General features: G+C 46.8%; 1 protein-coding gene across 5 annotated transcripts in view; it reads left to right on the top strand.

Moving 5' to 3' along the window:
• Positions 1–9104, top strand: part of DCAF5 (DDB1 and CUL4 associated factor 5) — a 107163-nt gene extending 98059 nt beyond the window's left edge. For all 5 annotated transcript variants that reach the window (XM_006932940.5, XM_045060122.1, XM_019833199.3 and 2 more), the window contains one exon: positions 4465–9104. In XM_006932940.5, the coding sequence (XP_006933002.1) occupies positions 4465–6234 (1770 nt within the window). In that variant the 3' untranslated portion in view covers positions 6235–9104. The remainder of the gene's footprint in view (positions 1–4464) is intronic.
• The last annotated feature ends 6049 nt before the right edge of the window (positions 9105–15153 follow it).

Raw genomic sequence — 15153 nt, 5'->3', positions numbered from 1 at the left:
ATATCTACATAAGAGATATAAACAAAATGCTCTGGGGGAAAGAGAGTTTTCCCGTCTGTGGTAACCTCAGGCAGGCAATATTTGAACTCGATTTTGAAGAATAAAGACTGTAAAAGGAAGAAGAATAAGATACCAGGAACATTCTAAGTAGAGGGAATGGGTAGTTAATTATTTCATTGAATCAGTAAATATTTATTGATCACCTACAGTGTTCCAGGCATTATACTAAGAAATAATACTCAGAAACAGTGAAGTGTAGGACCTGTTCAGAAAATGATCATGTTTGGCCAAAATGAAGTGCACAAGAAGACAGATCTAAGATATAAGGCAGGAAGGCTAGCGAGAGATGGGCCCAGAAGGTCTAGGAAGCCAGATTAGAGAGTGTGGAGAACCCTTGAGTAGCAATTTTAGGTCTCTGTCTGTATAGATTTTCTTGGTAGATGGACAAATTTCTTTTTTTAATTTTTTTAATGTTTATTATTTGTTTTTGAGAGAGAGAGAGACCAAGCATGAGCAGGAGAGAGGCAAAAAGAGAGGGAGACACAGAATCCGAAGCAAGCTCCAGGCTCTGAGCTATCAGCACAGAGCCTAACATGGGGCTCGAACCAACGAACCATGAGATCCTGATCTGAGCCGAAGTCGGACGCTTAACTGACTGAGCCACCTGGGCACCCCTGACAAATTTCTTAATTTAGTACAGTATCACAAAGAGAAGAAGGCTTAGAGCTGCTACATCAAGCTTGTCATGGTCACCTATGTAGATCAGAACACTTGCTACTTAATTGCTTTCCATTTTGATGATGTTTAAATAAGAATTGAACTGCATCTTTTTCCTCAGCAGCCTTTTTTTTTTTAATGTTTATTTATTTTGAGGGAGAGAGAATGAGGAGGAGAAGGGCAGAGAGAGAGGGGGAGAAAGAATCCCAAGCAGGCTCCACACTGTCAGCACAGAACCTGATGTGGGGCTTGAATTCATGAACTGTGTGATCATGACCTGAGCCGAAATCAAGACTCAGATGCTTAATGGACTGAGCCACTGCAGGGCCCTACCCTCAGCAGTCTCTTGAACTAAACTTTTCACTGGGCTTGGAAAGGAACCTGCTCATCCCTCCTTTTCTCATGAACCTTGCCCCTAGAGGAGGCATATCTAGCCACATTTAACATGTTAGCAACAGGAAGTTGTGTTTTGGGGGCACCTGGGTGGCTTAGTCGGTTAAGCATCCAACCTCAGCTCAGGTCATGATCTCGTGGTCCTTGAGTTCGAGCCCCACATCGAGCTCTGTGTTGACAGCTCAGAGCCTGGAGCCTGCTTCAGATTCTGTGTCTCCCTCTCTGTCTCTGCCCCTCCCCTGCTCATGCTCTGTCTCTCTCTCACTCTCAAAAATAAAGATTAAAAAAAAATTTTTAAAGGAAGTTGTGTTTTTGTTGCTTTACTTCTGAGTTGTTTCAGTGGAAAGAAATAACCACTTTCATAAATATTTGAAACTGACATTTTAAGGATGAGGACTAAGATAATAGCGACAGTCAGTCCTTCTGATGTTCAAAAGTCTCTCTGAGGATGGGTCTGAGACTTTCTAGTTAAGGTGTTCAGCTGCCAAGTGAAAGAGAAAGCACCATGTTTTGTTGTGCTGTGGTATAGGTTATGTCATTTCATCATTTTCATTTCTACAGATGAGAAAAGAGGCTTTCGAGAGTGAAGTCATTTGCCCAGGGCTATGTGAGGCCACAGAGCTGGGGTTCCTACCCCTTCTGTTGGCCCCAGCAGCTCTGTGCTACAAGTCCCTTGAGGACTGAAAACTGGCTGTCTGGCATGATGGTTTTGTTTTGCTCTGAATCCTAGGATTGGATAAGACCCATCTAATTCACTGTTTAGATCAGGGGGTTGAGCTTTATCCAAGGTCAACCAGCTAACTAGGAATTGAGTGGGAACCCACACTCAAGTCTCCTGTCTCCTGATCCAGTGGTTTGTTCCATTACTCTAAGCTTCAGGAATGAAAGTCTACCTCAGCTTAATACATTCCAGAGCCCAAATAAAAGCTGACTTTCAGTGTTAATGATTTTCATTCCTGAAGGAAGAAATAGGAGGCTGGGTAATAGATCAGAAAGAACCTAGAAACTGGTTTGTTGGATAGTTGGATCAGCATCCCACCTTCAATATTTTGTACTTCTGTTAACAAATTCTGTGTTTCTGTGATGCACATATAGATTCATCTTTATATTAGATAACATGGTTAGTAACATTTTACCATTTTTAAACTGAGAAAGTAAGAGATCTGGCCCAGAATATAGAATGAGGCCCCAAAAAGTCCTAAGGACTTTGCCTTTGGAATCCCTCCAGTTTCCTTCCTAAGCCACCAAACTTTTCCCTTGGACATTTGTTTGCAGAGATAGTCATTCGTAGCTTGAGCCTGTTGTTGAAGGCCATATCTGAATGTTTCCCAAACTTTGGGTCTCACAAAGAATTTGAGAATCTCAGAAAAATCCTTTATTTTCTGCTACTTAACTTTTTTTTTTTTTTTAAGTTTTTTTTGGGGGGTGCCTGCATGGCTCAGTCAGTTGAGCGTCTGACTTCAGCTCAAGTCATGATCTCACGGTTTGTGAGTTTGAGCCCCACATCAGGCTCGCTGCTGTCAGCATGGAGCCTGCTTTGCATCCTCTGTCCCCCTCTCTCTGCCCCCCCCCCACTTGTGCTCTCTCAAAAATAAATTTTTTTTCTATATTTATTTTTGAGAGAGAGAGTGGGGGTGGCGCAGAGAGAGAGGGGGAGAGAGAATCCCAAGTAGGCTCTGCCTTGTCAGCAACAGAGCCCGATGTAGAGCTCAAACTCATGAACCATGAGATCATGACCTGAGCTGAAATCAAGAGTCAGATGCTTAACAGACTGAGCCACACATGTGCCCCTCCACTATTTTCTAACCGTATACTAGTGTTTCTTAAATGTTGGTCTCTCCTTGTTAAAAATGCAGAGCCCTGGTAGCCAGTGGTGATGTAGTGAATCAGAATCTCTAAGGGTGGGACTCAGGAGTCAACACCGTTATGACTCTTCAGGTGATTCTTGCGCACTTTGGGTTGTGAGAACCACTACTTAAACCTCCCCTGGGTCACATAATGAAGATGGAGACGGGAGAACGCCTGAGGAGTTGTGGGCAGGGAACAAAGTCAAAAGAAGAATAAATCTAAAGTAAGAATTGGTGAAAAGAGCTAATTTAGGTTTTTCTAGCCCCTTTTGAACTGGGGATCCTCCAAAGAGATTCTGCCTCCCAGAAGTTACAAGTTAAGCATGGGAAGGGTTGGGCCTCAGGAAAGTGCTCATAAGGAGGTGAATTTGTCCTTGGATAGCTTTGGGGAAGCAAAGGCATTGTCTTGATCCAGGTTAGAGAATGAAGAGCCCTGTTTTCTGGGTTGGGTGCCTAAAGATAGACACCAGCCTGTCAGGCAAGAAAATCGCCTGGAATTTCATCTGAGTTGCCATGGCTACCGGCTGATGTAACTGAGCTTCTGTGAGCCGCTCCATGGACCAGTCTGGCAGTCAGGTGAAGCTAAGCATTCTCATTTGCAGTGACAGCTTAATTACCTTGAACTGGATTTTTGCATAACTTATTCCACTTGTAAAGTTGGGCCTTTGCAGTCAGGCACACCTGAGTTTGAGTCCTACCTAGCTCTGCCTAGATCCTCTGGTTGTCAGCCTGTATCTCTGGTGATAGAGTGGAGGCTGTTAAAGGGTGGGGCTCCAGTCTTGGGGTGTATGTCCTACCCATTCCTGTAGCTAACAGAAGAGTTGGGGAGCAGGCCAGCAGCAACCTGGTTAAGAGAACCCAGTTTCCCGGGTAACTGATGCCTGCATGTCCAAGAGGGAACTGCAGTGTAGGCAGTTGGCTATTCTTATCAAGCTCCACAAGCAATTCCCATTAGTTAAAAATAGAAATGTTGCAGTTGGGGAGAAGTGGAGTTATAGGCTGAAATACTAACTACCACGGAGGACTGACTGCTGGGTCTGTTTCCACTTTGGAAAAGTGGCACCTCCCTGTGCACAGCTTCAGTCTTCTGAGAGTTTTGAGCACGTTGGCCCATCTTCAAGTCTTCCCCTGCCCTTCAAGATTATGAAGGGGGTTGTTGTAATTTCCACGCTCCTAACACAGGAAGCTAAAGGAGAGGGGGCGCTGTAGGGGAGATGGCGTGTCACTGTGCTGCGCCTAGAGACGGGACTTCGCTTTCCCAACACTAGGCTGATGCCGTGTCCTAGACAATGCTTTTTCCAACATCTGACTCTAGAAGCCTGGGTTTTCATGTGTGGCCCACATAATCCGGTCTGGTAAAGAATAAATTTTTAAAACTGGTTAGCAAATCCTGGCTAAATGGCAGGGGAGGGTCTGGAGAAACTCTGCCTTAGTGTTCTTTATCACTACCAGCTTTAGAGTACCTCCCAATCAGGCCTCCTTGGTTTTGTTTTTGCCTTCTGTGCAGATCTGGAGCCCATACAAGCAGCCAGGATGTACAGGAGACCTAGACGGACGGATTGAGGATGATTCCCGCTGCCTCTATACCCACGAAGAATACATCAGCCTTGTGCTGAACAGCGGGAGTGGCCTGTCACACGACTATGCCAATCAGTCCGTGCAGGAAGACCCCCGGATGATGGCCTTCTTTGACTCGTTGGTGCGCCGAGAGATCGAGGGCTGGAGCTCTGACTCCGACAGCGACCTCAGTGAGAGCACTATACTCCAGCTGCACGCTGGGGTCAGCGAACGCTCAGGCTACACTGACTCAGAGTCCTCAGCCTCGCTGCCCCGTTCCCCTCCACCCACGGTGGACGAGAATGCCGACAGCGCCTTCCATCTGGGGCCCCTGCGGGTCACCACCACCAACGCGGTGGCGTCGCCTCCACCGCCGCCCACGTGCGAGGACGCAGCCTCTCGCCAGCAGCGCCTGTCTGCCCTGCGGCGCTACCAGGACAAACGCCTCCTGGCTCTCTCCAACGAGTCCGACTCCGAGGAGAACGCCTGCGAGGTTGAGCTGGACACAGATCTCTTCCCCCGGCCGCGGTCTCCCAGCCCTGAAGACGAGTCCAGCAGCTCCAGCAGCTCCAGCAGCTCTGAGGACCAGGAGGAGCTGAACGAGCGCCGAACCTCCACGCGGCAGCGGAACGCCATGCGGCGCCGACAGAAGACACCCCGGGAAGAGAGGCCCACCCCTGCGAGCAAGCCCGCCAATACCTACATTGGAGAAGACAACTACGATTACCCCCAGATCAAAGTGGATGACCTCTCCTCCTCCCCGACGTCCTCCCCTGAGCGGGGCACTTCCACCCTGGAGATTCAGCCGAGCCGAGCATCGCCAACCTCCGACATAGAGTCGGTTGAACGAAAAATTTATAAGGCTTACAAGTGGCTCCGCTACTCATATATCTCCTACTCAAATAACAAAGATGGAGAGAGCTCCCTCGTGGCTGGGGAGGCCGACGAAGGGAGAGCCGGAACCAGCCACAAGGATAACCCAGCCCCTTCTTCCAGTAAGGAAGCCTGTCTAAGCATGACCATAGCCCAGAGGAACCAGGACCTGCCCCCTGAAGGTCGCAGCAAGGATGCTTTTAAAGAAGGGACTTCTGCTAGAAATCCCAGCAATGGCCCAGGCCATGAGCACAGCAGCCACCCTTGGGCAGAGGCGCCAGAAGATACCTCACAGGACACTAACAATGGTAGCTCTGTAGAACATTCTTTCGAAACCAAGAAGCTCAATGGAAAGGCCCTGAGCAAGGCCCTAAGCAGCCGGGCTGAGGAGCCGCCCTCTCCTCCTGTCCCCAAGGCATCTGGCTCCACTCTCAGCAGTGGGTCTGGCAGCTGTCCCAGGACCCAGTCTGATGACAGTGAGGAGCGGAGCCCCGAAACCATCTGTGCCAACCACAACAATGGACGCTTACACCCCCGCCCCCCTCATCCCCACAACAATGGGCAGAACTTCGGGGAGCTGGAGGCAGTGGCCTGCTCTTCCCCAGGACATTCGGACACTGACCATGATAACTTGTCCCTGACAGGGACGCTCCTACACAAAGATTGTTGTGGGTCTGAAATGGCCTGTGAGACCCCCAGTGCTGGAACGAGAGAGGACCCCACTGACCCCCCAGACACAGACAGCAGTAGGGCTGTTCACGGCCACAGTGGCCTCAAAAGGCACCGAATCGAATTGGAAGATACAGATTCAGAGAATTCCTCCTCAGAGAAGAAATTAAAAACATGATAAATACAAAGGGAAAACAAAAAGCTATGAAAAGTAGCTTTACAAAGAAAATTTTTAATCCTGTTTAGTGAACGCAGAGAAAAGGAAAAAAAGTATTAAAGGCACATAAAACCAGGGCCTGAGATTTTGTGTCTGATGCTGCTCCCTTCTATTCAATAATGGGTCTGAATGTTTAGCTGGTCACTGGCTTGTGCTGTGTAAGGAGAGGTGGGGGGGAAATCCAAGTGACTCCTTTCTAGTAAGACTTGAGCATCGCGTACCTGTGCGTTTTGTTAAAGTAAATCCTTGTTGAGACATTTGACTTGTTCTTGTGTGTGTTCACCGGCACGTGTGAGCTCATTGTCTCCGAGGCTTTTCTTTTGGTTCTCCAACGGGAAGGATCAATGGATCTGTATCTTTTGCCATCTCACCTTGTTTACATGCTGTCAGTGTTCTGGTCTTAATGGTGAGTGCCTGCTGAATCCGACTGCCCTGCCAATGAGTTGTGGATTTATGCTGAAAAAATGAAGGGGAGAATGGATACAAGCCTTCCATGCTGGAAGGAACACATGGTTCCTTTGTGAAGGAAACTTTCCTTCCATGTTTTCTCTCAGTAGCACTTCTTCATTGAGCATTTAATGTGGACACACTAAAAGTGAAGTGTTTTTAATGCTAATGGGAGGTTAGCACTTGAGATCAGATTCCAGAGAACGTAGATTCCTGGTCAACTTCACCCATGGCAAATTGAGCAGTGCTGGGCCACACTCTGTATGGAGGCCATGAACTAGAACTAGTTATGGGGGACTGCTTTAACCCGTTAGGTACTACTTCCTAAGAGGAGCTCTTGAGGCCAGCGGGCACTTCCTTGGCCCTCTGTGATGAAGGGAGGGGGAAAAGGCAGCTCTGAAGAGCTTGGTGCTCAGACGATTTAAGCAGATGTCATAGGTATGTTAATGAAGAAGTGTAGTGAAGAGCAGAGTGTGGTGCCATGTTCTTTTAATTCAACCCAAAATGCTTGGTCAGAATTGAAGGAAACTGGCATCTTTCCCCGGGCTTGCAACTAGCAGAGGCTGTGGTGTTCTGACTAGATCTTGCAGAGCAGTAGGCATCTCTAAATAACCGATTCCTGTTGAGTTGGTGTGTTAGGAGGCAGAGAAGAGTCTCTGGTTTAAGGCTCCTGGCTCTTGGCAGAGACTGCATTTCACCGAGAGGGGGAAAGACCAAGAGATTTTCAGCATCACAGTGGTCCATCCTTACAGTCACTTGGTCATAGTTGCACAAAGCAGGAAGACCTAGGGATGACCAGATATCTCGTCAGCACAGATGTCATGAAAAAGCAGAATCGTGGCAAGAAATGAGGAAGAGAGGGAGAGAGGCACACTGTAACTTTTCTTGGGTGCAAATGTGCTAGACCACTTGGGGCGCGGCCAGCATTGGCGTAGAGAGGACCGAATGTGTGACTGATACAGTGTTCCTTTTAGAGGAGGGCCCGTCCTACTGGGACTGGGACCATGTGGAGGATGAAGACTTGGATGAATTTAGGCGCTGGGGGAAGAAAGATTATTTATAAAAGGAAGGTTGTTGATCTCAGCCAAAAGGAGATATCATCTGGCTAAGCTTTGTGAAAGGAAAGACGTGCCTGGTATGTGTGATGTGACTTGGGTATGAAAACACTGTCTTAGGAGAAGGAGATGAGGGACTATGAGTAGCAGTGGAGATGCTTACAATTTAACAACTGTAATCTCACGGGGGCGGTGGGGGGGGGGAGTGGGAAAGTGATTCTGTAACTATTAGAATTACTTTGGATTTGTAATGAAAATGGTTCTATGATTTGTCTTTGACTATTCACAGATAATTGTAAATTCTGGTTTTATAAGCCCAAGTCATTTTACATTTGCTTTTCCAAAATTTATTAAATTGGAATTTTTTAATCCTTTATATACAAAAAAAAGATATCATCACTCAGTGTGTGTTTCTGTTCCCCTTCCTAGTCAGCCTCCCTAATCTTTTTGTTTTACCTAATCAAGTAGGTAGCCTCTTCTGATTTCTCTTAGGACAATCCACTGTTCCTAGAGGAAAAGAAGTTAAGTTCCCTTGGGAAACAGCCACTTGGTGGTTATTGTTTCCAAATGCAGAACTTGGTCTTTCATGTAAAAAGCCTTAATTTCATTTGAGTTCTCCAAAGAGAAGTCAAAGTTCATTCTGGTTCAGTTTTAGTGTTCAAGAAAGATCGTTTTTAGCAAGGATGTCTCCTATCCTTGGGAGAGACTCTTCCCAGCACCCCAGATTCCACTTGCTAGGAGATAAGCCCACAAGACACTCACTGGAACAGGCTGAGAAATGCTTATCTCCATAGCCACTCCACTCTCACTTCCAGAAATCTCCTGTCTTGTGATCGTAGGCCTGGAAACCTGGCAGGAACCACTTCCAGAATCCTTGTGAACTGAGGCCCCAACTTTGGAGGCACATTTGATCCCCAAAGTCTTTCATGATGGTATTTTTACTAGCAGGACAGATGGCACTGATTAGATTAAGAACTATTTGAAAGTGCCTCTTATGTTGTTTTTTTTTTTTTTTTTTTTTTCCTGTATCCTGTATATAAGTTTTTTAAGTGGCTGGTCCAGAGAGGTAAAACCGTTTCTTTCCACTTTATTTTCTGCCTGGTTTTGTAAGTAATTCCTGTGTCTCTAGGACAGCAGTAAATGAGTAGTTGGCTTGGGGCAAAAGAAGGTTGCAACTGTGCTTGATTTACTAAGCCAGGAATCCCTTGTTTGTCAAGGTGCCTTCCTCTGCTGAAGCCTTACCTCCTCACAAGCCCCTCCTCTTGTGACTCCCAGCAACGCTAGCTCTTCTCTTGTGTATATGCAAATAAACCTATTATTCACTTCTCACGGCTTCCTCTTCTCTTCCAGGGAAGACTTGGTTGCTTAGACACCCCTGATCCTTCATTTCTTTCCTGTTTTAATTCTCGCCTAGTTGAAACTCAATTCAAAGCCACTCTGAAGACTAGAAGAAAAACTGTGGTACTCTACATCCATGCCAATGGTCATTGCCACTTCTAGGTATGGGACAAAGGTCACATCTGGACAATAAAATGTAGGGTAGGAGGAGGTATCTACTTGGTCTCCTTTAGCAGGCTTGCGTGGACTCAGAATAGTGAGATCCTGGAATTAACCCTTTTATTGGCTGGAACGGAGGGAGTGATGCAGTGAAGTAACATTACGAACAGCCCCAAAAGAAAGTTTTTCATGTTTCCAAATAACAAGTTGCTTTTCCCTGCCCTGTTTCAGGCATGCTTTGCAAGCGTTTTCCTTAAAAAAAAAAAAAAAAAAGAAGAAGAAGAAGAAGAAAAGACCTTCCATATCTTGCCTGTAAAGCTGCCGCTTTTAGTTAACTGAAAAATTCTTGCCAACCAAGACTCTTGTGAGGAAGATAGACACTTCTAAAGGAAGGCCGTCCACCTCTTACGACCTAAGCAAGGCAGTGGGCCAGGGTTGAAACACTAAGGTGAAGTGAGGCTCCATGAGTCCAGACTTGCCTACAGCAGCAAGATAATGGCTTTGGACAACCTGTGCAGTTCTCTCAGGTGGGATATTTCAGTCTAAGTGCTCATTTGTGCTTGAGCGCTCATACCAGAATGAAAGAACACGAATTCAGGTGGCTTGGAAGTAATTTTGAATTATTTCACATGTAACAGAAGAAAACTGTAAAAAGAAATCTGAACCATGTGCACATTAATTGCAATTCACTCTTAGTGCAAAGGTGGTAAGATGGCTCTCAGAACTGGAGGCTGAGAGGGACGCCTGGGTGGCTCAGTCTGTTAAGAGTCTGACTTTGGCTCAGGTCATGATGTGGCAGTTCAAGAGTTAGCGCCCCGCGTCGGGCTCTATCTTAACAGCTCAGAGCCTGGAGCCTGCTTCGGATTCTGTGTCTCCCTCTCTCTACCCCTCCCCCACTCACACTCTTTCTGTCTCTCTCAAAAATAAATAAGCATTTAAAAAAAAAACAAAAACAAAAACGGAGGCTCAGAGACAAAGATTAACCTTCCCGGGGCCAGCAATGACATGGCAAGAGACCAGCTGCAGGGTTGCTCCACTCCACCCCCTCAACGGGGTTACCTTGAGCTGTGCAGAAGGGTCCTTTGGGGCTTGTTGACAAGACAGTCCCATTGTAAGGAAATGGGATATCTAGTATTTCAAATTACTGAAGTTGGGAAACGAGCTCCTTTCTAGAACCCAAAGCCATGAGCTAATGGAATGTTCCAGTTGAAGTATAGAATGCTAGCTTCCAAGTCTCTTTCTAGCTGGCTTTGTTAGTACCCCCACCAAGGCTGGAGAAAGGCAGTAAACCACCAAGATATCTGGGTGCCAACCCAGGATCCTTAGGCATGAGAGACGTTTTTGTGGTCGAGGGAAGACTGCAAGGGAAGAAATGAATGCTAGGTGAGTTCAGCAGCTTTCCAGATCCACAGAACTAGCACTGAACATGTCACGGACTGGCCTCTAAAACACTTGGTTATCAAGATTCCCCAGAATCCCCAAGTAAATTGCTTCATTTCGAATGGAAGTCAAGGGGAGCCCTGCTGGCTCAGTTGGTGGAGCGTGTGACTCCATATTAGGGTCATCAGTTTGGGCCCCACATAGGGCGTAAAAGATTACTTAAAAATGTTAAAAAATAAATAAGAATATAATGGAAGTCCATAAACATGCAGGATTGGTTTGGGAGAAATTCTCTGCCAGAATGCATTCATCCCATGAAATAATGATTGTATAATGACCTGAACACCAACACACTTAAGCATGCCCAACACCAGATGAGTGTGTGGCTACTGGAGATTGCATAGGTTTTTACAGGGTAACAAACATCTCCTTGACCACTTCTAGACTGGTTAGTGATGATATTTGAGGCCTACCCCCACCACCATTTCTTACTTTCTTTTCATGTCAATGTTTTCTAACATTTCTAGTCTAAGACCCTACCTTAAATTGTTAAACCTTACTTCTTTTCTTTTCCTCCTAAGAGAGACCTGTGACTCGGCTAGAAATGGCATTGAACTAGCAAAATAAGTGGATTCTATACTAGTTCTTTTTTTTTTTTTTTTAACATTTATTTATTTTTGAGACAGAGAGACAGAGCATGAACAGGGGAGGGGCAGAGAGAGAGGGAGACACAGAATCGGAAACAGGCTCCAGGCTCTGAGCTGTCAGCACAGAGCCCGACGTGGGGCTTGAACTCACGGACCACGAGATCATGACCTGAGCCAAAGTCGGCCACTTAACCGACTGAGCCACCCAGGCGCCCCCTATACTAGTTCCTAAGTGGAGTAGCTGCATGAGGCTTAGGCAAGTCACACAAACTCTTGGAAACTGAAATATAGATCCCTCTCAGCTCTAAAATTGGGTTCCTTCAATTCCATGGGCCCTCTAGATCCCGTTCTGTGGAGTTCTCCTTCCTGAGGCATCCCTATAGTGTCTACCAGAACCAATTGGTGAGCAGGATCTTTGGCAAGTGTACAACTGCTCAGAGCCTGAAGCTCCTCATCCGTAAAAGGGGAGAGAGTGGCTATTTCAGCACATTGTTAGAGGGTTAAATGAGCATAGATATAAATATAGCTTAGGGGGTGCCTGGGTGGTTCAGTCAGTTAACCGTCCAACTTCGGCTCAGGTCATGATCTCGCAAGTTTGAGCCCCATGTTGAGCTCTGTGCTGACAGCTCAGAGCCTGGAGCCTGCTCTGGATTTTCTGTCTCCCTCTCTCTCTGCCCCTCGCCTGCTCACACTGTCTCTCTCTCTCAAAAATAAACACCAAAAAAAAAAATATATATATATATATGTATATATATGTGTGTGTATATATATATATATGTATATATATATATATATATATATATATATATATATATATATATATATATATATATGTATATAGCTTAGGACAGTGCCAGATATATACAAAACACTAAAATGGTTGCTATCATTAACACATCCTCTTTCATTGCTTATTGTTAATAACGTGTATGCCACCTAGAAGGCTTTTTTGAGTGAGGTATGCCAAGGAATATGGAAAGTAAGTTCTCCCTCAGAGAAAGAATTTACTGTTTATTAGCAAACCTTAATCTGAAGCCATAGGAAAAGAATACATTATCCCCGTTATAGTGGACCTGCCTAAAGCAGAGTCTAGGGCCTTGGACATCACCTGCAATTTAGGAAGCCAGCTATCTAAAGGCTGTGAGCTGAGAGCTTAAGAAAAAGGGCAGGCCTGGCTGGGGCCTCACATTTCCTTGCTTAGGACAGCAAGTCTGCAGGAGGCAGGGAAGGAGTGGCAGATTTCATTAAACTGTAGTCTTAGTATGGTGATGCTGGAGATGACCCAGACCTCAGGAGCTGGGACAGCAAACTTCTCTCTGGCCTTCAGAGCTGAAATTCCCCAATCTGGCTTTAGACCAGCCCCAGAAGATCAGGAAAGTGGCAAGCCATGGAAATGCTCTGTGTTTGTGCCAGGGAAAAGTTTTGATCAGAGTTTTCCAAGCAAGATTGTTTCGTGTGTGTGTGTGTGTGTGTGTGTGTGTGTGTGTGTGTGTGTGTGTGTCTAATATTCTATAACATCTGATTCAAGAAGAAGCTAAGCCATAGCAAAACCAACAGTGGTCTGATTAGGCCAGGGGGCAAAAGGGTCAGAGTTCAGTCCCAGCCCACCCACCCCTCAGGGCAGATCTGGAATAGAGATCTAAGAGCACGTGCATGGCACTTGGAGAGGACAGGCAGAGAAACATGAGACAGGAGGGTTTTGAATTGCTGGTGGAAAGAGGCAGTGGAATTATACTTGGGGGAAAAAGCTTTTCAAATGGAACACATTTGCCGGAAGAGAAGCCAGAGCAAGGGTTGGGGAGACTGGGAGGACATCGGAAGTGTTTGGGCCCAAATTAGCATTTTGACCTGATCCTGAAAGAGGTGGGGGGTGGTCAGCTACATCATCCGTTTCATTCCCCTCATGTTAGGGGTAAAATGGCTTGGCCTGGTCTCTGAGGCTAGTACTCTCCTCACATCTTGCTGCTCCTAATGTGGGTTTTTGTTTGGGCGGAGGAGCTCACCTTGATCTCCTCACCCTCACCCAGCGTGACTCCAGGCTCCGATTATAGTCTGCAGCAGCAGCAGGGATTGAAAATGGCTGGCAAGGAGGCAGGGTGAAGAGAGAAGAGCCTTGTGCAAAGGAAAAACCAGGTCAGCCTAGCTTGGACCACACTCACCACCCAGAAAATCGACACACAGTCCCTTAGACTAACGTGACCTGTCCCTGCACTGTTCAGCAGCTCTGACCCCTCCTGTATTATGAATGCCTTCCTGATGTTTCAGCCCCTGGAGATGTCGATAAATCCCTTGGAAGACTTTCAGAGACGAGCAGCAAACAGGCTGGGTGACCGGAAAAAAAGATAAAAGGGACCAGAAGGTAGCAGCTGAGGTTTGAGGTATGCAGGGACTGAAGAATGGAAGCAGACCGTTTCGAGTTGTTAGCATGCCAGGACCGAAGAGGATGGAACAAATTTTAAATGGTATCTGCCCAGCTGCAGGCCCAGGAAGACGGGTTCAAATCACTGTGTTCTTCTTAGCTGTTGGGTTCTGGTGAGATTTTTTTCTTTGAAAACAAGCTGGGAGAAGCAGCTTACAGCTCTGATCCCTTTATCTTTATTCCAGTTTTAAACTCTCCTGCCCAAAGGGAACTCCTGCATTTTGTTCCTCAAGCAGCTGCCTGGACTGGAATTTCCTGGGCAGGAGCTGTCAGGCTTGGCCTTCCTGGGGAAGGCCAGAACAGCTGCTGGAGACTCGGCCTCATCCCAAGTCTGTCCGACTGTGGGGCAAGGGGTGGCACGAGGGCAAGCGTGTCCTTCTGCTCAGGCCAGTGTCCAAATCCTGCAGCTCCCCCAGCTTGTGCTTCCGTGGGGAGACCCATGAGGATGCCCCAGGCATGGTCTCCTGTTGAATCAGGGTATTCCTTGTGAGGCCAGTTGAGTCCAGTCAGCAGCTCCATCTGACCCACTGACTTCTCTCTCCTCCCGATTTGAGGTCCAGTCAGCAACCTTCCTTCCTCCTCAGACCAGCAGGTGTGCTTGAGACGTCCCTGAGGCGTGGGGTTTGGACCCCCTGCCTGAACATCTACACTGCTTTTACCTCTTTTGGTAAAAAGCAAGTTCTTGGATTCCAGTCGATAGAAAGGGAAGAGGAGGGTTGGCTGGGCTGATCCTGATGTTGGTGCACTGGACAACAGGGGCAAAGGGGAGCCAGGAGGAGGGATAGGAACATGAAAAGGCAGAGGACCAAGGTGAGGCCTGGGGGTCTCCTTTGGAAAGAAGTCACACTTCTGATACAGACTTGAGTGATTGGAGTAGCAGGCCTGTAAGGCCAAGCTCTGGCATCATTCAAGGTGATCAGCTTATTTGTGTACAGTGAGATCATTTAGATTTTGTTTTTAATTGAATTGAAATTGGCTCCTGTGATTGCTGATGCAGTGATAGATCAAAGACTGCCATATCAGCCTTTGGCGCCTGTGGGGCGAGGGACAAGGCCTTGGCAGTCAGGAAGGGGATCTTTGGGGCACCTGCCTGGCTCCATCTGTAGAGAAGGCAACTCTTGATCTCGGAGTTGTGAGTTTCTTTTATTTTTTAATTTTTTTTTAACGTGTATTTATTTTTGAGACAGAGAGAGACAGAGCATGAACGGGGGAGAGTCAGAGAGAGGGAGACACAGAATCTGAAACAGGCTCCAGGCTCTGAGCTGTCAGAACAGAGCCCGACGCGGGGCTCGAACTCATGGAGCGCGAGATCATGACCTGAGCCGAAGCCCGCCGCTTAACCGACTGAGCCACCCAGGTGCCCCAGAGTTGTGAGTTTCAAGCCCCACGCTGGATGTAGAGATTACTTAAAATCTTCAAAAAAAAAAAAAAAAAA

Source organism: Felis catus, chromosome B3 (genome assembly GCF_018350175.1).
Source record: "Felis catus isolate Fca126 chromosome B3, F.catus_Fca126_mat1.0, whole genome shotgun sequence".
NCBI classification, from domain to species: Eukaryota; Metazoa; Chordata; class Mammalia; order Carnivora; family Felidae; genus Felis; species Felis catus.
The sequence above is the reverse complement of the archived record's forward strand: the minus strand, read 5'-3'. Positions and strand labels throughout refer to the sequence as shown.